The sequence below is a fragment of the Erinaceus europaeus genome, chromosome 7 (genome assembly GCF_950295315.1).
Source record: "Erinaceus europaeus chromosome 7, mEriEur2.1, whole genome shotgun sequence".
NCBI classification, from domain to species: Eukaryota; Metazoa; Chordata; class Mammalia; order Eulipotyphla; family Erinaceidae; genus Erinaceus; species Erinaceus europaeus.
In genome coordinates, this window is record NC_080168.1 from 108133799 (window position 1) to 108155760 (window position 21962).

General features: G+C 46.0%; 2 protein-coding genes and 1 non-coding gene across 6 annotated transcripts; 1 reads left to right on the forward strand and 2 right to left on the reverse strand.

Annotated features, from left to right (window-relative positions):
* Window positions 1-526: 526 nt before the first annotated feature.
* On the reverse strand, window positions 527-6442 carry CDK2 (cyclin dependent kinase 2). 4 transcript variants are annotated; one of them, XM_060195167.1, is made up of 8 exons: window positions 6092-6442; window positions 5259-5336; window positions 5032-5152; window positions 4230-4400; window positions 3650-3751; window positions 2689-2832; window positions 2181-2384; window positions 527-1718 (listed from the first exon to the last, which is right to left on the reverse strand). In XM_060195167.1, exons 1-8 carry the CDS (start codon window positions 6205-6207, stop codon window positions 1614-1616), a joined length of 1041 nt encoding a protein of 346 aa, XP_060051150.1. In that variant the 5' UTR covers window positions 6208-6442; the 3' UTR covers window positions 527-1613. The 4 variants fall into 4 exon arrangements, with proteins under 4 accessions (XP_060051150.1, XP_060051149.1, XP_060051152.1 ...); XM_060195166.1 differs by lacking the exon at window positions 6092-6442 and adding an exon at window positions 5529-6015; XM_060195169.1 differs by lacking the exon at window positions 2689-2832.
* Window positions 6443-7524: 1082 nt separating this feature from the next.
* Window positions 7525-21925, forward strand: PMEL (premelanosome protein). Its single transcript, XM_060195183.1, is given in 12 exon segments — window positions 7525-7630; window positions 12202-12312; window positions 12468-12614; window positions 15094-15228; window positions 15618-15779; window positions 15991-16683; window positions 19227-19343; window positions 19570-19654; window positions 20075-20280; window positions 20372-20459; window positions 21675-21750; window positions 21752-21925. Coding segments are annotated over 12 exon segments (1998 nt in total). The 5' UTR covers window positions 7525-7554; the 3' UTR covers window positions 21854-21925.
* LOC132539593 (U6 spliceosomal RNA) lies at window positions 8559-8665 on the reverse strand. The gene has a single exon (XR_009550934.1). It is a non-coding gene; the product is annotated as a U6 spliceosomal RNA (small nuclear RNA).
* Window positions 21926-21962: the final 37 nt, after the last annotated feature.

Consider the following 21962-nt stretch of genomic DNA (forward strand, 5'->3'; position numbering starts at 1 on the left):
AATGTGTAGAAAGTATCTTTAGAAAACTGCTGTGATATATAGGGAAGAAAAAGGATGATTGGCGTTTACTGGGAGATGCAGTGTCAAGGCAATTCCCAAAGAGGCCACTTTCAACCATACTGCTGACCCTAAATCCTTCCTAATCTTGACATCCTGGAACTGCTAACTGGTATGTGTGTGGGGGTGGGAGAGAAGAGAGATGCAGGTAAAATCAAGTGGGCAGACATTAGTGTCTGAAGAACTAAGGGTCTTTATGAAAATTTCAATCTTTCACTTTCTTCATAAAACCTCAAATGACATATAATCCCAGTCCCAGACTCTAGCTTCTCGGGCTGTAACTCGCTTTGCTCACCTTCAGTACTAACCCACTTGTATCACAGAGGCCAAAACGGGATGAGATGGCTAGCTCTGAACAAAGAGATCGGGAGAAAGAGACAGTTTGAAATACATTATCTCATGTACACATGATGTTTGCTCTTATACTATTCTTTTAGTAAATAAATAAAAGTAAAGGAGAGCAAAGAGATGAACTGTAAAATAGGAACATTTTTTAATGAATTGCAAACTAAATTACAAATAACATTAAGAGCAAGAACACTCAAGGACAAGGGGTGGGAGAGACAAAAATCATAAGAAAAAATACTCTTTTTTTTAACATTTGCATTACAAAAGCCCAAGGTGCACATAACAACAAATACACCCACTCCCACTTAAAAAAACCAAAAACCTATAACCTGTAATATAAATATAATTGTTCCTCCTTTTAAAGAAATATTTTTCTCCAATGCCCCTCACTCCCAGGACTAAATATGTCCACATCCTCAAAATAATGTCTAACCTCTAATTTCCACTCCTATGGTTGGCCTTCAGAGGAAGATAGGGGCAGATATTCCTGGTGTCTGAAGAATTAAAGATCTTTAAAAAAAGTAAGAAAATTTCAGTCTTTCACTTTCTTCATAAAACCTCAAATGACATATAATCCCTGTTCCAGATTCCCATAGGATGGGACAGACAGGGGACCAGGAGCAGTTGTTTCTACTGCAGTCCCACCAGAATTGAGTCTTGTGTTTCCCGAACAGGTGAGATGAATCACTAAAGCTAAGGTATAAACTGATTATAGATTTTTTTTCAACCCAATTCCTTCAAGCAAAAGCCTTTTTTTATATCTCTGTTTCTGTCAATGTTCAAAAGTTCCAATTTAGCTCTCTTGCTATCAGCTGACCTTACACATATAGAGACTGTGAGAGACTTAGGGTCTCTTTCATCCCAAATGCAGGAAGTAATAATTGTGAGGCAATTGGGATGGCAAATTGTAAATGAGGGGAGGGAAAAGCTTCTTTCTTTTTTAAATACCAGCCCTCCTCAGCAGATTAAAAAGAGGTAGAGAGGGTGGTGGAGGCTGACTTAAGTGCATCTAATACTGAAGTTCCCTTTCATTTTCATCTACTTCTTTCCTCCACCCCCTGGGCCCCCAGGTTCATCTGGCTAAGAAGGGAAGATAAATGGCTAAGGCAGACAGGCAAGATCAGAGGGCAAATAGCCCCGGTCTAAGCCAGATCAGACCCCTGCTGGAAGAGAGGGTGAGAGTTGGAGTAGGGGTGTGGGGGAGGCCATCAGAGTCGAAGGTGTGGTACTGGCTTGGTAACATCCTGGAAGAAAGGGTGAGCCAGAGCTGCCTTTGCTGAAATCCGCTTGTTAGGGTCGTAGTGCAGCATTTGCTGGAGAGAGAGAAGAGTAATGTGAAGGTGGACTCAATAGGCAGCTAATTATCTAAGCTTTTACCCAAGGCAGAGTTCCTTTTCCCTTTCCCATATATCTGAACCAGTATGCCAAAGGGGCAAGAGAACCAGGGGCTAGGGAATCATTGAAAAGCAGGCCCACCTGCAGGGGAGTCGCTTCATGAGCGATGAAGCAGGTCTGCAGGTATCTCTCTCTCTCCCCCTCTCTGTCTTCCCCTCCTCTCTCAATTTCTCTCTGTCTTATCCAACAATGACAACAACAATAACAACAACTACAACAAGAAAACAAGGGCAACAAAAGGGAATAAATAAATATTTTTAAAATATAATAATAATAATAAAAGAAAAGCAGGCTCCTGGGGTTTTCCTGCATGATGGAAAAACCTTCTTGCCCTGCAACAGTGAATGAGAGGAAAGGGGTGCCCCGCCCCTCACTCTCACCGACAGCAGACTCCGTCCATCTTCATCCAGGGGAGGCACAACTTTGCTAAATTCTTGCCGGGCCCACTTGGGGAAACTTGGCTTATAGTCAGGCATAGAAGTAACTCCTGGCCAAACCACTTCATCTGGTGTCCCCAGAGTCCGAAAGATCCGGAAGAGTTGGTCAATTTCAGAATCTCCAGGGAATAGGGCCCTGCGAGTCACCTGAAAATGGGCAAAGAAGAAAGGCCAAGACTGGTATTGACGTCAGTTAAAATTGCCCCCCTGCACAACGGAGGTTCCCAGAGGCAGTGGAAGGGCAGCAGGGCCCCATGACTCCCTCCCAAGGGCTTTTCATGGGGTCAGTCACACAGAGCTTGAGACAATGAAGTCCCTTCATCTGTCTCCTTGCCCCCTCCTTCCTTCCCCCAACCATGGCTTTACAGATCCCCCAGGCTGGGTGGGGTTGGGAGAGGGTGAATGTCTGGGGTACCACTGGCATGTAGCGAAGGGGTCCCAAGCCACTCACGGGGTGTGGGGTAGACACTGCGGTCATCCCCCCTCCTTGTGATGCAGCCACTTCTAGATAGGAGCACAGCGGGCAGAGACTGTGTCTTCCATTTCTTCTGTGTTCCCCACAGCACTTAGCATGGTGCTGGGTACACACTAGGTGCTTAACAAATATTATTTGATGAATTGAGAGAGGAATATGGGCAGTTGTAAGGTAATGTACTGGGAGATATAAATATACACATAAATATATAAATAGGCTAATGATCTCTACGCCCCCAGTTAAAACCCAGATAAAGAAACTAAACTTATTATTGATATGATTCAAAAAGTCAGCTCATTCTACTGCTGTATTAAAGGGGATGAGAGTCCCCATAAGGATGGGCCTCAGGGACCCAATAATCTGAAAAGCCAAAGGTTGAGGGGGACATGATCTAGTCCTGCAGTTTAGGGGAAGAACACATTTGGTTTTATCACATTCCTGACACCCTACAGGTCAAGTGAGAGAGGTAATAAATGAAACTTATTTGCGTGGTCTGAGAAGTGGTGCAGTGGGAAAAGCATTGGCCTCTCAACTATGCGGTCCTGAGTTCAATCTCTGGCAGCATATGTACCAAAATGATGGCTGGTTCTTTCTCTCTCTCCTGTCTTTCTCATTAATAAGTAAAATCTTTAAAAAAAAAAAAAAAAAAAAAAAAAAAACACTTGCCCAAATATCTGCAGACTAAAACTAAAATAATTGCAGAAATCACTTATCTTGAGCTAGAGACCAAGTTGTATACTAGGTGCTAAGGTTGTTTGAAGTTGTCCTACCATATGGGGGACATTAGGGACAACAGTCCTATCCTATCCCCACCACCACCTCCCTTGATGCTAATCTGTGATAATAGAAGGACCATGAGTTTAGGCCAAGAATCACTTCTGTTGTTCTTGAGTTTCAGAAGAAGTGGGCTGGATGGAACTTGAACATGCCTCCATACCATCTCAGCAAAGATGCAGCCCAGGCTCCAGATGTCCACAGCTGTGGAGTAGTATTTGCAGCCCAGAAGGATTTCAGGTGCTCGGTACCACAAGGTCACCACCTGAGGAATAAGAGTAGGAAGGTGAGTGGTGGTGTATGGAACCTGGATTTACCATGTCTCAGTCCCTCAACCCTAACTAGTCTGCTTACTTTCTACCTCTTAATAAGTAGTTTCCATCCCTCCATCTTTTCTCTCCCTCTGATTTCTCCTAAGTGGAATGACTAACCTACAACATCTTATTTGCCTGTGACTCTGGGGACCATGTTTTCTGAACCCCCAATTTGTGATCTTCCTGGAAAACTTGATGTAAAATGATGAATTTAATGGTGTGCTAACCAGTTCTCTTGGCTTGGCATCTAACAAAAACCCACTTAGCTACACAGTCTGAATTCTGTGCATATGCTAAGACCTCTTCTTGGGCATTAGATATTTTCCATCTATGAGAGAGAAACTGCTAGCCAGATATATTTTTAGTACTTTGTGAATGTTGTTAACATCTCCCAGGAAGTTCAGATAAGAAACGCATAGAGGAACTCACCTCATGGGTGTAAGTACGAACAGGGACTCCAAAGGCTCTGGCTAGTCCGAAGTCTGCTAGCTTGATAGACCCCTCTGCGTTGATAAGCAGATTTTGAGGCTTGAGGTCTCTGTGTAGGACTCGATGAGAATGGCAGAAAGCTAGGCCCTGGAGCAGCTGGAACAGATAACTCTGACAAGGGAGAGTGAGGACACCCAAGTGAACAGGTTAGGGTCTCTGCTCTGTACCTCTAAAACTCTAACGAAGCCCTACTTATGCTTAGTTATAATCACATGTTTACCAGCTGGTTGTTCCATTGAACTGTCAACTCAGTGAGGATTTGGACCAGTCTTATTCACAGTTTTGTATCTCTTCCATAGTCTGTGTTTACCACATTGAAGGTGTTCTACAAATGCGCATTGAATAAACATTTGGTGATAGATTGAAAGTAACTCTGGGGGTAAAGATCCCAGAACTAAAAACAGACAATACTCACTGCCTGTTTTCCCCACCAAAGATATTGAAGGATTTTTTGAAGGTATCTCCTGAGTCCATTTATCTGGGTTTCATCTGACCTTCTACCTGAGCTGCTGAGTTGACTCACTAGATATTCAACTTCTTTAATTCTCCTGCCCAGCCCCAGGGTTAATAAGCATAATGAACAGTGAAAGAACCACAAAAGAGAGGGTTTGTGTGTGGGGTGAGGGTGGAGGGGGGGGCCTTGGAAGAAAGCCAAGGCCACAAATCACTGCTCAGCCTGAATTGTCTGCCTTCACCTTCATACTCCCTTAAACCTCAAACATGTCCATGAGAAAAGTATTACCTTGATGAGTGGAAGAGGAATGCCAGTGATAGCAGAGGCATCCATGAATTTCTTGAGATCCTGGTGTAGAAATTCAAAAACCAGGTAAAGTTTGTTTTCTGTGTGGATGACATCTAGCAGCCTAGGGAAGGAAGACCCAGGAAGGGAGGTGAGGGAGAGAAAAGTCCAGACAGAACACAGACAGAACACATTCTCTTTTACTGTCAGAGCATCAGATAAATACTTACTTGACAATATTCGGATGGTTGAGCTCCTTAAGCAGAGATATTTCTCGGATAGCAGTACTGGGTACACCCTCTGTCTCACTTGGAGAGGTCAGAAAGCAGAGATAAGAATATGATGATAATTATTTATTTTTTCCCTCGTCCTAGTTATCCACTACCCCAGCGACCCTCCACCCCTACCTCAGCATCCCTTTAAAAAGAGGAGAGAAAGAAATAAACAGGGAGTGGCTCTTTGGACATGGAGTGACTTTTTTGTTCATTATTTTTTCTTACCCCAATGGTAGGTAAGGAAAGCCTTTTCGTGAAGGTGAAGCCGAAAGAGAAAAGGTAGCAACAAAACAAAACAAAACAAAACAAGAAAAACGACAGTGGGGGAGTAGCAGCACCCAGCCTCCCTTGAGGGGCCAGTGAGGTTCAACTGCCATTTTTTTTTTTGAAAGAGGGAGAGAATTCCATGAGGGTGGGGTCAGGGGCAGTGAGTCCGGCGCTTCATTCAAAAAGGGGGGGGGGGGTTCTTCACCGGTTCCCACACACCCCAACTCCACCGGGGGTCTTGGATTTCCCCCCAGTCTCAGAGGTCCTCTTCCTGAATCTTTTGACGGCAGGTCGGAGGGCACCGCCAGGCATCGGCGCAGAAGTTTTCCATGAATCCTACAGTACCCTATACTTTCCACAGGGAACCGCTCTCCTGGCCTCACACCCCCACTTTGGGCTCGGACCGAAATCTCGCCCCGGGGCTTCCGGACCCCACCGGCGGCCGCTCGCCTGTTAGGGTGGGGGTGGGGGGCTCGCAAGGACCTCCCCAGTCTGGAGTCGTGGGTACACAGGCCACTCACGTGTCCAGGCGGATTTTTTTAAGCGCCACCACTTCTCCCGTCAACTTGTTCTTGGCTTTGTACACAACTCCGTACGTGCCCTCTCCGATCTTTTCCACTTTTTGGAAGTTCTCCATGAAGCGCTAGCGCGTCGGGTCAGCCCGGCCCTGGGGCGGGAGCCCGGGAACCCTGCAGAAAGCAGGCCCCGGCTCTTGGGGGCCGAGGAGGGGGGAAACAGGCCCAGCACTGCGCCCCCAGGTCGCGATAGAACGCCGTGTATCTCTCGCTCTTGTCAATTTGTCCAACTTAAAACAATGTTGCCGCCAGCCCCCCCCACCAGTTCCCGACCGCCACTAGAGGCCCCGCCCCTCCTTCCCGCGTTTCACTGGCTCCGCCTTCTGGCTTTCTTATTGGCTGGTGCCATCTGGGGGCGGGACTAAATGAACGCCTCTTGCGGCCTTGAGCCAGCTCCACGCAAGTTTGGTTTTGAGAAGCTTTAAGAGGCATTTTTTTTTCCTTCGACCTGGAGGCTGAACAAAAACCTGTTGCTTGACTTAGGCTGGAATTTTCTGTAGGGATTCCCTGATTTCTAACTTGCCATTTTCACCCTGTACTTTGTTAAATTTATCCTGGCCCTGGGTGTCTCCTTGGAAATTCTTGAAGATAGAACGCTCCTAAGAGATTCCTGGGCTTCGTAGGAGCCTTTGCCTCCGCTTCTCTCTCTATTTTGGGACTCAAAGCCTCTTGTTTCTGTCTTTTTGAGAGGTTACTGCCTCAACTCAATAAATTGATTCATTCTTCCATAATGAATTGCGTGTGCTGGGTGCGTGCTTGGGAGTTGCCCATCAATCAGATTTTGTAAAGATGTCAAGATCGTCAGTCCAAGAAATTTAGCCTTAAAAACATGATGTGTCAATTTCAATCTCTGGAATCACGTGTGCCAGAAATGATGCTCTGGTTCTCTCTCATGTTAAAATGAGATAATTTAAAAAAATATGTCAAGATGAGGAGGTCGGGCGGTAGCGCACCTGGCACATAGTATGAAGCGCAAGGATCTGGGTTCAAGCCCCCGCTCCCCACCTGCATGGGGTCCGCTTCAGAGCGGTGAAGCAGGTCTGCAGGGGTCTATCTCTATCTCTCTGTCTCTCTTTCTCCTCTACTTACCTCTCCCCTCTCAATTCCTCTCAGTCCTCTCCAATAAAATGGAAAAAAATCTTCACCAGAAGCAGTGGATTTGTAGTGCCGGCACTCAGCCCCTGCATAACCCTAGCAGCAAATAAAAAAGTCAGGATAATAATGACCCTCTGGTACTAGGAACTGACACTCAAGTCACAGGGGCCAGTACCAACCTCAAGTTTTCCGGCACCACCCAGATCTCCCCAGGAGGGAGGGGAGGAAGGGCTATGCAAATAAGCACCTCTTGCTTATATAGGGGTCTGCCCCAGCCCCCATCAGTGTCTTTGGTTGCTGTTGGGAAGAGCAGAATGGATCTGATGCTGAGAAAATGCCTTTTACATGTGGCTGTGCTGAGTGCTCTTCTGGCCCTGGGTGCTACAGAAGGTGAGTGTGGGGTGTGGAGGTATGAACAGATGTCAATTTGAGATTGAACACCTGCTTTAGTTTCCTCCTCCACCTAATGGAAGATAATGGCAATACTTTAGCCTCCTCTCACCTGTTTGATACAGTGAGAACATGGGCACCTGAGCTAACTTGCCACAGAGAGATTTGGGATTGAACCTGAAGATAGCCCATCTGTTTGGAAGGCAAAAAAAAAAATTAAAAAAAAAATTGGTCTTTGTGGCTCTAATTCTGAGACCACCTGCTGCTTTCTATAGTATAGTTGGAAGGGTTGAAATGAAAGAGTCTTTTGGATAATGTTTCAGGCACTTGGATAGGGTATTTTAAATGGGGAGTAAGTGGATATGGTATTCAGTCAGAAGGCTAAGGAAGCACCACCTCTTCTCTTTGGGATGGGGATGGGTGAACACAGTCCAGGTCTTTTGTTCTGGAGCTAGAAGAGACAGGCAAAGGGGTCTCAGCTGAGCATCACATGAAAAGGCTCTAGGAATTGGAGCCTCGTGATTGGAGCAAAGGGTGGGGTTGAGAGGGTCTGGAATGTCCCGTGCTGCCCTGAGAAGGGAGAGAAGGAGTGGAGAAAGGAATGGGGCATCTTATGATCCCTTTTCTCTAGTGGTGGGATGCTCCATTGAGAATTCTAAATGCCCCAGTGGAATCAACTATACTTCCAGGACAAATTAAAATGGAAGGAAGAGTTTCAACTGTACTGAAATATGGACATCTCACCACAGCCCTCCTCTTATATTCCTATAGCCCTGGTTTCATAGATGTCTAGATTTTGACCTGACTTCTCTCATACAAGCTAAAGTTTTATGTTGCTTATTTCATAGATTATAAAAAGTGATTTATTTAATTGTTTAATGTCTACACTTCTACACTTCCAGAAAAAGAGTACCAAAGCATCATTCTGGCATATATGGACCGCTTCACGAATTTGCATGTCATCCTTGTGCAGGGGCCATGCTAATCTTCTCTGTATTGTTCCAATTTTAGTATATGTGCTGCCAAAGCGAGCACACACATTCTGGCATATATGATGCCAGGGATTAAACTTGGAACTTCATGCTTGCAAATTGGGAGCTCTATTTTCTCTATTTAATTCCTCCCAGTCCACCATCTGTTTTTCTTTTTACCTTTCTTTCCTTTATTATGTATGTATTTTTCTGTTCTTACTGGGGCTTCACTGTTCCAGGCAAATTGACTTTTTTTTTTTTTTGCCTCCTGGTGGCCATTTTTTCCACTTTACTGGATAGGGCAGAGAGAAATTGAGAAAAAGATAGACACCTCCAGACCTGAGGATGTGGGGAGCTGGGGCTCAAGCCCAGATTCTTGCATGGGTCCTGGTGCTTTGTACTATGTGCGCTTAACCAGGTGAGCCACCACCTGGCCCTGACATAGTTTATTATTTTTTTTTCCAGATAGAAAGGCAGAGACAGAGAGAAAGACACCAGGGTAAGGGTAGATTGCAAAGAGACTTTCATGACTGAGGCTTCAAAGTTCCAGGCTCAATACCCTGCACCACCATAAGCCAGAGCTTAGCAGTGCTCTGGTTAAAAAGAAAAAAAATGTCCATGAGGTGGTACAGTGGATAAGGCATGGGACTCTCAAGCATGAGATCCTGAGTTCAATCCCCAGCAGCACATGTACCAAAAATAATTTAAAAAATTAAGAGAGAAAGAGAGAGAGACCAGAACACCTAAGCTTTCCTCAGCACAGTGGAAGTTGTGCCTGAACCTGGATCTCACACATGGCAAAGCAGCATGCCCTCCTAATGAGCTACGGTGCCAGCCCTAGATCCTCCCCCCCTTTTTTTTTTCAGATCTCTGTTTTTGTCAGTTACAATAATTTTGTCTGCTCTGTTCCTGCAAAATAACTTTCATGTCTGAGGCTCTGATGTTTGACGTTCAATCCCTGGCACTACTATAAGCCAGAGTTGAGCAGTGCTCTAATAGAAAAGAAAAAGAAAGGAAAAAAGGAAAGAAATGCAACAAAAGAGGCCAGGTGATGGCTCATGGTAGAGTGCACAAGTGACCATTCCCATTCCCACTTGCAAAGGAGAGGCTTCATGAGCAGTAGAGCAGTGCTGCTCTTTCTCTGTCTGCCTCTCACCCTCCATAAAAAATAATAATAATAAAATAGGAAGGTCAGGTGGTGATGCAGTGAGTTAAGCATGCATGGCGCAAAGTGCAAGAACCAGCCTAAAGGATCCCGGCTTGAACCCCTGGCTTCCGCACCTGCGGGGGGGGGGGGGTTGCTTCACAGGCAGTGAAGCAGGTCTGCAGGTGTCTATCTTTCTCTCCCCCCTCTGTCTTCCCCTCCTCTCTCCATTTCTCTCTTTCCTATATAACAACGACGACATCAATGGCAACAATAATAATAACCACAACGATAAAACAACAAGGACAACAAAAGGGAAAATAAATACATATTAAAAAATTTTAAAAAAACAAGGGCAACAAAAGGGGAAAACATGGCCTCCAGGAGCAGAGGATTCGTAGTGCAGGCACCGAACCTCAGCAATAACCCTGGAGGCAAAAAATAAAAATATAAAAATAAATAAATAAAGCCACTGGGAGTGGTGGAATTGTATAAGCACCAAATGCCAGCAAGACCCCTGGTGGAAAAGAGAAAGGGAGACAGAGAGGGAAAGCTACCACAGCAATGAAGCTTCTTCCATGTGGTAGGGGCCAGACTTTAATCTGGGGTTGAGCACAGACAGCTACACTATCTAGGTGAGCTGTTTTGGAGCCTGGTAGTAAAAAGAAAGGAAGGAAGGAAAGAAGGGAAAAGAAAAGAGTAAAAGAAAGAAAAGAAAAAATTCATGTGAAGGAGGAGGAGGGGAGGAGAGGGAAGAAGAGGAGCAGAAGGGAATCTTCCTGTTGACAGGACAAAGGTAAACTTCATCTTCTTGGCCTCTTCTCTTACAATGTGTGGCAACCATGTTGTGACTAGTTCCCTGTCTTGTGCTCCATGTGTTTGCCTGGAGTGCTTTCTCCCACACACCAATTCTTCATTCAAGTCTTTCCCACTCTGCCAAAGTCAAACTAATCTTTTCAGCCTGTCATTTTTTTGCACATGCAGCAAATCTGCTACAGCTTATATTCAACAGTGCTTTGACTATATGCTTATGTCTTACACTTTACCTTGAAGCTCCTAAATTCATATATGTTCACATTTTAAGTTCTTGTGCCTCACACAGTACCTAAAACATAGTGGATTTTTAAGAAATTTAAATTAAAGTGTACTTTATGAGGCTGGAATGTAACTTGCCTGGTAGGGCATTTATTGCTTGGCCATGTGTGCAGCCCAGGTTTGAACTCTAGCACCACAAGGGGGTGCCATATCACTGGTAGAACCTCCAGTGCACTTTTTCTCTTTTGCCTCTGCCTATTTATTTATTATTACTATTACTATTGCTATTGCTATTGCTATTGCTATTGCTATTGCTATTGCTATTACTATTACTACTACTATTTTGCCTCCAGGGTCATCACTGGGGCTTGATGCCTGCGCTATGAATCCACTGCTCCTGGAGGCCATTTGTTACATTTTGTGCCGCTGTTGTTGTTATTGTTGTTGTCGGATAGAACAGAGAGAAATGGAGAAAGGAGGGGAAGATAGAGAGGGGGAGAGAAAGCTAGACACCTGCAGACCTGCTTCACTGCTTTTGAAGCGACCCCCCTGCAAGTGGGGAGCCAAGTGCTTGAACCAGGATCCTTATCGCAGTCCAAGTGTGCTTTGTGCCATGTGTGCTTAATCTGCTACCTCCTGGCCCCCAATAAATAAAGTCTTTTTTAAAATGTTGGGGTGACATCTGCAGCACTGCTTCACAGCGTGTGAAGCTCCCCCCTGCAGATGGGAACTGGGATCCTTGTGCACTGTAATGTGAGCTTAACCAGAGGCACCACCATCCAGTCCCTGCTTTTTGCTTGGTTGTTTTTATATGTTATATATTTATTGGCTACAGACAGAGAGGAATCAAGAGGGAAGGGATACAGAGAGAGAGAAACACCTGCACTCTGTGAAGCTTCCCCTGGCAGGTGGGGACCAGGGTGTGTTGAAACTAGGTCTGGGAGTCAGGTGGTAGCACAGCGGGTTAAGCGCAGGTGGTGCAAAGCGCAAGGATCTGGTTCGAGCCCCCGGTTCCCCATCTGCAGGGGAGTCACTTCACAGGCGGTGAAGCAGGTCTGCAGGTGTCTATCTTTCTCCCCCCTCTGTCTTTCCCTCCTCTCTCCATTTCTCTTGTCCTATCCAACAACAACGACATCAATAACAATAGCAATAATAACTACAACAATAAAACAAGGGCAAAAAAAAAATGTTGGGGTGACCTGGAAGGCACTAAGTGAAGATACTACGGCACTCATGTATTTCTCTCTGGAGGCAGGGAAATAGCATAATGGTTATGCAAAGAGACTCTCATGCTTGAGGCTCCAAAGTCCCAGGTTCAGTCCCCCCACAAAACTATAATCCAGAGCTAAGTGATGCTCTGGTAAAAAAACGACATCATCATCATCATCATCATCAACAACAACAACAACTTCTCATTTCAGAATCCAGAGATCAAGATGGATTTGGTGTCTCAAGGCAGCTCAGAACTAAAACCAGCAACAACCAGCTGTATCCAAAGTGGACAGAAACCCAGGGGCCTGACTGCTGGAGAGGTGGGAAGTTTCTGAGTTGCTGTTTTCTGGGATGGGATGGGGTGAAGGAGCAAGAACTGGGTTGATGGTGTCAATACCTTGGGAAGGTTCGAAGGGGAAATGTATATGGGGAGGGGAAGATGAGGCATACCAATCAATGCAGTTACTCTTCCCAGGTGGCAAGGTGTCACTGAAGGTCAGAAATGATGGGCCTACACTGATCGGAGCCAATGCCTCCTTCTCTGTTGCTCTGCACTTCCCTGAAGGTCAAAAGGTGCTGCCAGATGGGCAGGTCATCTGGGCCAGTAGCACTATCATCAATGGTGAGTGCCTCTCTGTCCCATCCTCTCATTTTCAGGGCTCAGTTTACTTGGTATTTCCAGTGAGTTCAGGGAATGTCTCCTTTTCCCTCTACTTTTTTTTTTCTTTTTACATTTTATTTATATTTACCAGAGCACTGTTCACTTCTGGTTTATGGTGAGGCAGGTGATTGAATCTGAGACCTTGAAGTCCTAAGCATAACAGTCTTTTTTGCATAACCATTATGTTATCTCTCTTGCTCTCTCTCTGCTTTTTAAAAATTTTTTAAATATTTATTTATTCCCTTTTGTTGCCCTTGTTGTTTTATTGTTGTAGTTATTATGGTCGTTGTTTTTGGATAGGACAGAGAGAAATGGAGAGAGGAGGGGAAGACAGAGAGAAAGAGAGACACCTGCAGACCTGCTTCACCGCTTGTGAAGTGACCCCCCCTGCAGGTGGGGAGCCAGGGCTCGAACCCGGATATTACACCAGTCCTAGTGCTTTGCGCCACATTTGCTTAACCTGCTGCACTACTGCCCAACTCCCTGCTTCTTTTTTTTAAATTTTTTTATTACTGTTATTATAAATTGTGTTTGCAGGCCCAGACATAGTGTTGCATTTGGTTAAGCACTCACACTACAAATTATATTTTCTTTTTTTTTAATGCTTATTCTTTATTTTTATTTTTATTTTATTTATTTATTCCCTTTTGTTGCCCTTGTTGTTTTATTATTGTAGTTATTATTGTTGTCGTCGTTGTTGGATAGGACAGAGAGAAACGGAGAGAGGAGGGGAAGACAGAGAGGAGGAGAGAAAGATAGACACCTGCAGACCTGCTTCACCGCCTGTGAAGCGACTCCCCTGCAGGTGGGGAGCCGGGATTCGAACCGGGATCCTTATGCCGGTCCTTGTGCTTTGCGCCACCTGCGCTTAACCTGCTGCGCTACAGCCCGACTCCCACAAATTATATTTTCAATACATCTTCATCATAGAAAAAGAAGAGAACACAAAACAAAAAGTGTAGTCTCTCCAGTGGGAGATGGTAGAATCCAGTAGTTCTAGAACAGTATATAAATATGATTCTTTAGTTGTAACTTCCATTCTTTGCACTGTTACCTCATGTAGGTTATACCATTGATAATTTTTTTAAAGATTTTATTTATTTATTAATGAGAAACATAGGAGGAGAGAGAAAGAACCAGGCATCACCCTGGTACATGTGCTGCCAGGGATTGAACTCAGGACCTCATGCTTGAGAGTCTGATGCTTTATCCACAGTGCCACCTCCCGGACCACATACCATTGATAATTTTTAATTTTTATTTATTTGCTTACTGGGTAGACACAGAGTGAAATTGAGAGGGAAGGGATAGATAGATAGAGAAGGAGAGAGAGGTAGACACCTGCAGGGGGAAGTTTTGTAAGCAGTGAAGCAGGTCTGCAGGTGTCTACCTTTCTCACTCTCTATCTCCCCTTCTCCCTCAATTTCTCTCTATCTTAACCAATAAAATGGAAAAAAATTGTCACCAAGAGTAGTAGATTTCTAGTGCTGGCACCAAGCCCTAGCAATAACCCTGGAGGAAGAGAGAGAGAGAGAGAGTCTTGCTCCACCTCTTGCAGAGCTTTTCTCCTGCAAGTGGGGACTGGAGGCTTGAACCCTGGTCATTGTGCATTGTAATATGTGTGATGAACCATGTGTGCTACTACCTGGCCTGATATATATATTAGTTAGGGAGTATTAGCATCCTTCTGTGGTTTGGTATATGAAAAGGAATGCCAACTTTTTTGTTTGTTTTGTTTTTGCCACCAGGGTTATCCCTGGGGCTCAGTGCCAGCATTATGAATTCACCACTCCCAGTAGCTAGTTTTGTCCTTTTCTTTCTTTCTTTCTTTCTTTCTTTCTTTCTTTCTTTCTTTCTTTCTTTCTTTCTTTCTTCTTCACTAGAGCAGCACTGTTCAGCTCAGGCTTATGGTGGTGCAGGGGATTGAACCTGGGACTTTGGAGCCTCAGGCATCAGAGTCTGTTTGCATAACCATTATGCTATCTACTCTCTGCCCCTTTTTTTTCTTTCTATCTATTTTTTTTTATTAGGACAGAGAGAAATTGAGAGAGGATGGAGAGATAACAGTGAGAGAAGGCTAGACACCTGCAGACCTGCTTCACCATTTGTGAAGTGGGCCCCTGCAGGTGGGAAGTGGGGGCTCAAACTCTGTGCTTGGTAATATTAGTGTGTTTAACCAGGTGTGCTACCACCCAATGCCCAGGAATGCCAACTTCTTTTTTTAGAGAGAAATCGAGAGAGAGGGGGAGAGAAAGATAGAAACCTGCAGGCCTGCTTCACTGCTTGCAAAGCAACCCCCCTGCAGGTGGGGAGCTGGGGGCCCGAACCCAGATCCTTACTCCGGCCCTTGTGCTTTGCACCATGTGCACTTAACCTGATGCACTACCGCCCAGCCCCCCAAATGCCAACTTTTGAAGATAACTCTGTATCTACCTTTTAGGGAGCCAGGTGTGGGAAGGACAGCCAGTGTACCCTCAGGAACCTGATGAAGCCTGCGTCTTCCCTGATGGTGATGCCTGCCCATCAGGCCCTTGGTCTCAGAGGAGACGCTTTGTTTATGTCTGGAAGACCTGGGGTAAGGGAATCCTTTCTTGATTTGTCATCCACACTTGGAGTCACCTCTTCCTATTTGGTCTCCTTTCTTCTGGGCCCCACTCTAAGCTCTATGAAATTCCCTAGTTTTCATTTCTCTTATGGGTCCTTTCTCTTCCGGAGCACCTAGTTCCAGAGCACCTCCATCTCGTTCATTCTGCGGGTCTTTCACCAGCGACAGTTCCATTCCATGGAGCCCCCACTAGCACTCCTTTTCCATCCCCATATCACAGCCTTCCAAGCACCTTCTGAAATGACTCCAGTGCATCTCCTGAGCGTCCTTCTCTGATGCCCTCTCTCTAATACTGCCTCCTTAGTCCTCTTTGATCAATAGCACCCACTTTTTCTTGCTTTTCTTTCCAAAAACCTCAGGCCAATACTGGCAAGTTCTGGGAGGCCCAGTGTCTGGGCTGAGCATTGGGACTGGCATGGCAATGCTGGGCACACACACCATGGAGGTGACTGTCTACCACTACCGGGGACCCCAGAGCTACGTGCCCCTTGCTCACACCAGCTCAACATTTGCCATCACTGGTAAGGACTTAGGGGCAAGACCAGTCCAGGTGAGGCTTGGCTAGACTTAGAGAAGGAAATGCAGAAGCCTTAAAGTGACAGAGCCAGGGAGAGGAATGTGGGGACTGGGGACAGTGAAGGGCCACTCAAGCATCTTAGGATTGGAGGATGTGACTGTGGAAGAAGTTATGATCCAGGCCTGATTCTTACTTTCTTTTGGCTCCATTCCCAGACCAGGTGCCCTTTTCTGTGAGCGTGTCCCAGCTGCAAGCATTGGATGGAGGCAACAAGCACTTCCTGAAGAATCAACCTCTGACCTTTGCCCTCCAGCTCCATGACCCCAGTGGCTATTTGGCTGAAGCTGACCTCTCCTATACCTGGGACTTTGGAGACAATTCAGGAACCTTGATATCCCGGGCACTTGAGGTCACTCACACTTACCTGGAGTCTGGCCCAGTTACTGCCCAGGTGGTGCTACAGGCTGCCATTCCTCTTACATCCTGTGGCTCCTCCCCAGTTCCAGGAACCACCGATGGGCCTGGCACCACGGCTGGGCAGATGCCTACTGCAGGAGTTGTAGGTACAACATCTGGTCAGGTATCAACTGCAGAGCCCTTTGGAAGCACAGTCACACGGGTGCCAACTGCCATAGGTAGCACATCTAATCAAGTGCCAACATCAGAAGTCATAGGCACTACAACAGAGCAGGTGCCAACCTCAGAGGTTGTAAGTACCACACCCACAGTAATGACAACTTCAGAAGCTGTAGGTACGACACCCAAAATGGCAACTACAGAACCCTTTGGAAGCACTGTTGCACAGGCAACAATTACAGCATTGGCAGAGACTACAGCAAGAGAAGTACCCACCCCTGAGACTGAGGGTCCAGAGACCAGTCCATTTGTACCTACAGAGGGTACTACAGGTAAGAGTGTTAGTGTGGAGGGGGTTCATTGAAGTGGGACATTTATTACTAGTCTAAGGACCTGACAGTGCACAGGGAACCAGGTTCAATCCCCTGTCCCCCAACTGCAGAAGGAAAGCTTCACAAGTAGTGAAGCAGGGCTGTAGGTATCTCTCTGTATCTTTCCATCCCTATCTCCCCTCTCCTCTCAATTTCTCTCTGTCTCTAGCCAATAATAAATAAATCACGGGCTGTGTGCTGGTGCTGCTGGTTGAGTGCACGTTACAATGCTCAAAGACCCGGGTTCAAGCCTCCGTTCCCCACCCGCAGGGGGGTTGCTTCACAAATTTGAAGCAGGTCTACAGGTGTCTTTCTTTCCCCCTCTCTGTATTACCCTCTTCTCTCAATTTCTGTTCTATCCAACAACAACAAAAATGGAGAAAATGGCCTCTGGGAGCAGTGGATTTGTAGTGCAGGCACACAGTCCCAGCGATAACCCTCGAAGCAATATGATGATGATGATGATGATGATGATGGAAAAAGGAGTGAGGTGGTGGCACACCTAGTAGGGCACATGTTACAGTGTGCAAGGACTTGGGTTTGAACTCTCAGACTCCACATGCAGAATAGGAAGCTTCACAAATGGTAAAGCAATGTGATAGGTCTCTCTCCTCTCCCTTGCTTTCTCCCTTCAGTCTCTATTTTTTGTCTCTATCAGTAAATAAATAAATAGATAAAGGGAATTTACCTTTAAAAAAATAAATGATGATGATGATGAAAAAAACTGGGCCAGGGAGGCCACTCAGTAGTAGTACTATGCATGTGTCAGGTCTTGGGTTCATTCCCCAGAGCCATATAATTAAAAAAAGGGGGGGAAGGGTGGGTGTTAAGGACTTTGAATCCTATAAGGGCTCTGAGTGGACTCCAGTGAAGGGTTAGGTAACATCTGGATCCTGGATAAGCCTGTCGGGTTTTTTGTTTTGTTTTGCTTTTGCCCCCACGGTTATTACTGGGGCTTGGTGCCTGCACAGCGAATCCACTGCTTTTTAAGTGACCCCCCCACACAGGTGGAGAACTGGGGGCTCCAACTGGGATCTTTGCGCAAGTCTTTGTGCTTCATACTATGTGTGCTTAACCTGGTGTGACACCGCTCGGGCCCACATCTTTTTAAATTAATTAATTATTTATTTTCTTTATTTATTGGATAAAGATAGCCATAAATTGGGAGGGAAGGGGATGATAGAGAAGGGGAGAGATAGAGAGACACCTGCAATACTGCTTCAGCACTCGTGAAGCTTTCCCCCTACAGGTGGGGACTGGGGGCTCAAACCCAGGACTTTGAGCATTGTAACATGTGTGCCCAAGCAGTGTCTGTCTGAAGGATTGAACTCAGGACCTCATGTTTCAGTATCTACAGGGCTACGTTATGGGTCACTATTATTGTCATCATCATCATAATTTTAATGAGAGACAGATCAGTCACTGCTCAGTTTGCCTTATGCTGGTGCTGGGAACTAAGCCTGGGACCTCACTTGGCATGTAAGGCCTGAAAGTTTGGAACACTACATCTGGGTCTGTCTCCCAGCCTTTTTTATTCTTCTAGAGAGAAAGAAGAGACAGGGCAATAGACAAAAAGCATGAGTTCTTGCTGTGATTCATTCTCATTTTCTCTCTTTTTTTAAATTTTATTTATTTATTCCCTTTTGTTTCCCTTGTTGTTTTACTGTTATACTTAGTATTGTTGTCATTGTTGGATAGGACAGAGAGAAATGGAGAGAGGAGGGGAAGACAGAGAGGGGGAAAGATAGACACCTGCAGACCTGCTACACTGCCTGTGAAACGACTTCTCTGCAGGTGGGGAGCCAGGGGCTTGAACCGGGATCCTTACACCGGTCCTTGTGCTTTGCGCCACCTGCACTTAACCCGCTGCACTACCACCTGACTCCCTAGATTTTTTAATTATCTTCATTTATTGGATAGAGACAGCCAGAAATCAAGAGGTAAGGGGATGATAGATAAGGAGAGAGACACAGAGACCTGCAGCACTACTTCACCACTCGCAAAGCTTTCCCCCTGCAGGTGGGGACTGGGGGCTCAAACCCAGGTCTTTGTGCATTGTAATATGTGTGCTCAACCAGGTGTGCCACCACCTAGCTCCCTTCTCTCTCTTTCTATCTCTCTCATGAATAAATAACTAAATCTTAAAAACAAAAAGCTTACTGTCAGGCAAATTAGCTTACTTGGATATATTGCTGCTGTGCTGTGCATATGACTCAAGTTTGGGCCTGCCCCCAACCCCAACACTGACTGAAGCATCAGTTCTGTGGTTGGTCTCTCCCTTTTCTCTCCTTTTCTCTCTCTGCCTCTATCTAAAATAAAACAAAACAAAGAGAACAAACTACCCCTAGCTGTGACTTTAGGGCAGTCATTTTCTCCTTTTGAGCCTCAGATTCCTTATAAAATGAAACTCCCCAAGCTTTGACTCCACTTCAAAGGGATCTCTTTGGCCACTATTTGCAGGTGAGTCCTCTGTGTCTTGATTGTCTCCTCAATCCTCTTGCCAGGTTCCCAGAGTCCACCGCTGGATGGCACAGCCATTTTAATCCTGGCGAAGCGACAGGTGCTGCTGGATTGTCTTCTGTATCGATATGGCTCCTTTTCCCTCACCCTGGACATTGTCCGTAAGTCTTGTCTACTTTGGGGGCTGGTGGAGGGAAGTGTGTGCTGCCCAGGACTCATAGTGGAAGCATGTCTTGGGGGGAGGTACTTAGCTGCACAAGAAATCTATTCAAGTGCCAGGTTGGAGGCACAGAGATGGGACTGGAGAAGCTGCCCTAGTGCTTTCCTTTTTATGGGTCTTCTGAGAGGCCTGATTAAGAACTCCAAGTTAAAACCTCTGCTTTGCAGAGGGAATTGAGAATGCCGAGATTCTGCAGGCTATGCCTTCCAGCGAAGGAGATGCGTTTGAGCTGACTGTGGCCTGCCAAGGCGGGTGAGTATCCCATTGGTTGCCCTAAAAACTCTTAGGGTGGCTTCTGCCCTGGTCTCCAGTCTTTAGTATTTTGTTGTTGTTATTGTTTTTTTTTTTAATTTATTTTCCCTTTTGTTGCCCTTGTTGTTTTTCATTGTTGTTGTAGTTGTTATCGATGTCGTCATTGTTAGATAGTACAGAGAGAAATGGAGATAGGAGGGGAAGGCAGAGAGGGGGAGAGAAAGATAGACACCTGTAGACCTACTTCACTGCCTGTGAAGCAACTCCCCTGCAGGTGGGGAGCTGGGGCTCGAACAGGGATTCTTACACTGGTCCTTGTGCTTTGCGCCATGTACTCTTAACCCGCTGCGCTACCGCCCGGCTCCCCAGTCTTTAGTATTTCTTCCAGCATCCCCTGACATATGCTGACACTTCCTCCAGGCTGCCCAAGGAAGCCTGCATGGACATCTCATCTCCAGGATGCCAGCCCCCTGCTCAGAGACTGTGTCAGCCTGTGCCACCCAGCCCAGCCTGCCAGCTGGTTCTGCACCAGGCACTCAAGGGGGGCTCAGGGATATATTGCCTCAATGTGTCTTTGACTGATGCAAACAGCCTAGCAATGGTCAGCACCCAGCTTATCATGCCTGGTAGGTACTTGACTAAAGCAAAGATGAAGGAGTGGGCAGTCTGTCTGACAGGGAGCAGGCACTGAAGCTGAATCTGGGGTTCTGCTCACAGGTCAAGAAGCAGGTCTCAACCAGGCCCCGCTGTTCATGGGCATCTTGCTGGTGTTGGTAGCTGTGGTCATTGCAAGCCTGGTATACAGGTGAGTGGGTGAGGGCCTTGCTACCTAGCTCAAGCCCCTTTATTCCTTTTTTATTTTTCTTTTCTAAATAAACCTTGTAGATTTCCCTCCTGTTAACTATTAATTTACGTATGTCGATTTATTGTTTTTCTTTCTTTTTACCAGAGCATTGCTCAGCTTTAGTTTGTGGTGGTGGTAGGCACTGAAAGTGAAACAATGGAGCCTCAGGCACTAAGATCTTTTTCTTTATTTTACCAGAGTAATGCCTGCTCTGCTCTGGCTTGTGGTGCAGGGGATTGAACCTGGGACTTTAGAGCCTCAGGCATGAGAGAGTCTCTTTGCATAACCATTATGCTATCTACCCCTGCCCTAAAGTCTTTTTACATAATTGTTATGATGTCTCCCTAGTCCCCTGGCCTATTCATTATTAATACCATTAACTCTTCCTGAAAGGGAAAAGGAACCCATCCCTTGTATCCAGGGAAAGGTGCATGTTTAGAAGTTAAATGGGCCTAAGCTGCAGTCTTGCTTGTGGGGTTTAGAGGAAATAGCTTCACTTTCCTGAGTCTCACATGTAGGAAACCTGGGGGCCTGGCAGTGGAGCACCTGGTAAAGCACACATAGTACTAAGTACAAAAACCCATTCAAGCCCTCCGTTCTCCAGAGGGGGACGCTTTACAAGTGATGAAGCAGACCTGCAGGTGTCTATCTTTCTCTCTCCCTCCGTATCTTCCCCTCCCAATTTCTCTCTGTCCTATCCAAGAAAATTGGGAAAAATGGCCTCTAGGTGCAGTAGATTGTAGTGCAGTCACTGAGCCCCAATGATAACCCTAGAGGCAAAAAAAAAAAAAGTGTAGGAAACCCAGTACGTGCCCTTTGGGACTTTGACGTTGATTATAAGTAATGTGGGTAAAGCACCTGGTTGTGAAGCAGGAGTGAAGTAAAGCAGCAATGCTGCTGACTGGTGTGGTTGGATGAATGGAGTTCTCTACCCTCCAAGAAAGGCAAAACCCAGGGCCTGGAATGCCAAGGTCCTCAAAGCAGTGCTGATAGGGTGAGAGGCCTGCAGGCAGAGTTTATCACAATAAGAGAGAACAACCCCTGGGGAGAGGAAAAGGAAGAGCCAGGATGGAGGACAGGTAGGCCTGAGATATGGGTGTGTCCACTTTGGTGAAGCACTGATCGGCTGTCCTTGTGCATCACTAACCAGTTCTCCCCTTCTGCTCCCAATTTCAGGCGCAGATTGATGAAGCAGGACTCAACTCTCCCACTTATGCAGCTGTCACATAGTAGTACCCGCTGGCTACGGCTGCCCCATTTCTTCCATTCTTGTCCCAGCAGTGAAAGCAGTCCCCTCCTCAGTGGGCAGCAGGTCTGAGTATGCTCATGTGATGCTACTATTCACTGAGGGTTGACAGCAATGCCTGCCATCTCTCCAGTCTTCCCTCGGAGGTTATCATCACCTGAAATAAACAGCCAGAACCTGGTACTGCTTTTTTTCCCCTCCTCCCTCTTCTTCTGGGA

Bases quoted from the DNA above. Each gene is read 5' to 3' on its own strand.
- CDK2 (XM_060195166.1), bottom strand. From the start codon at position 5,680: ATGGCAGTTGAACCTCACTGGCCCCTCAAGGGAGGCTGGGTGCTGCTA. The intron at 5,337-5,528 runs GTAAGAAAAAAT...GACCTCTCCAAG, and splicing joins TTTCCTTACCTACCATTGGG to TGAGACAGAGGGTGTACCCA. The intron at 2,833-3,649 runs GTATGGAGGCAT...ATATTTGTTAAG, and splicing joins GCTGCATCTTTGCTGAGATG to CACCTAGTGTGTACCCAGCA.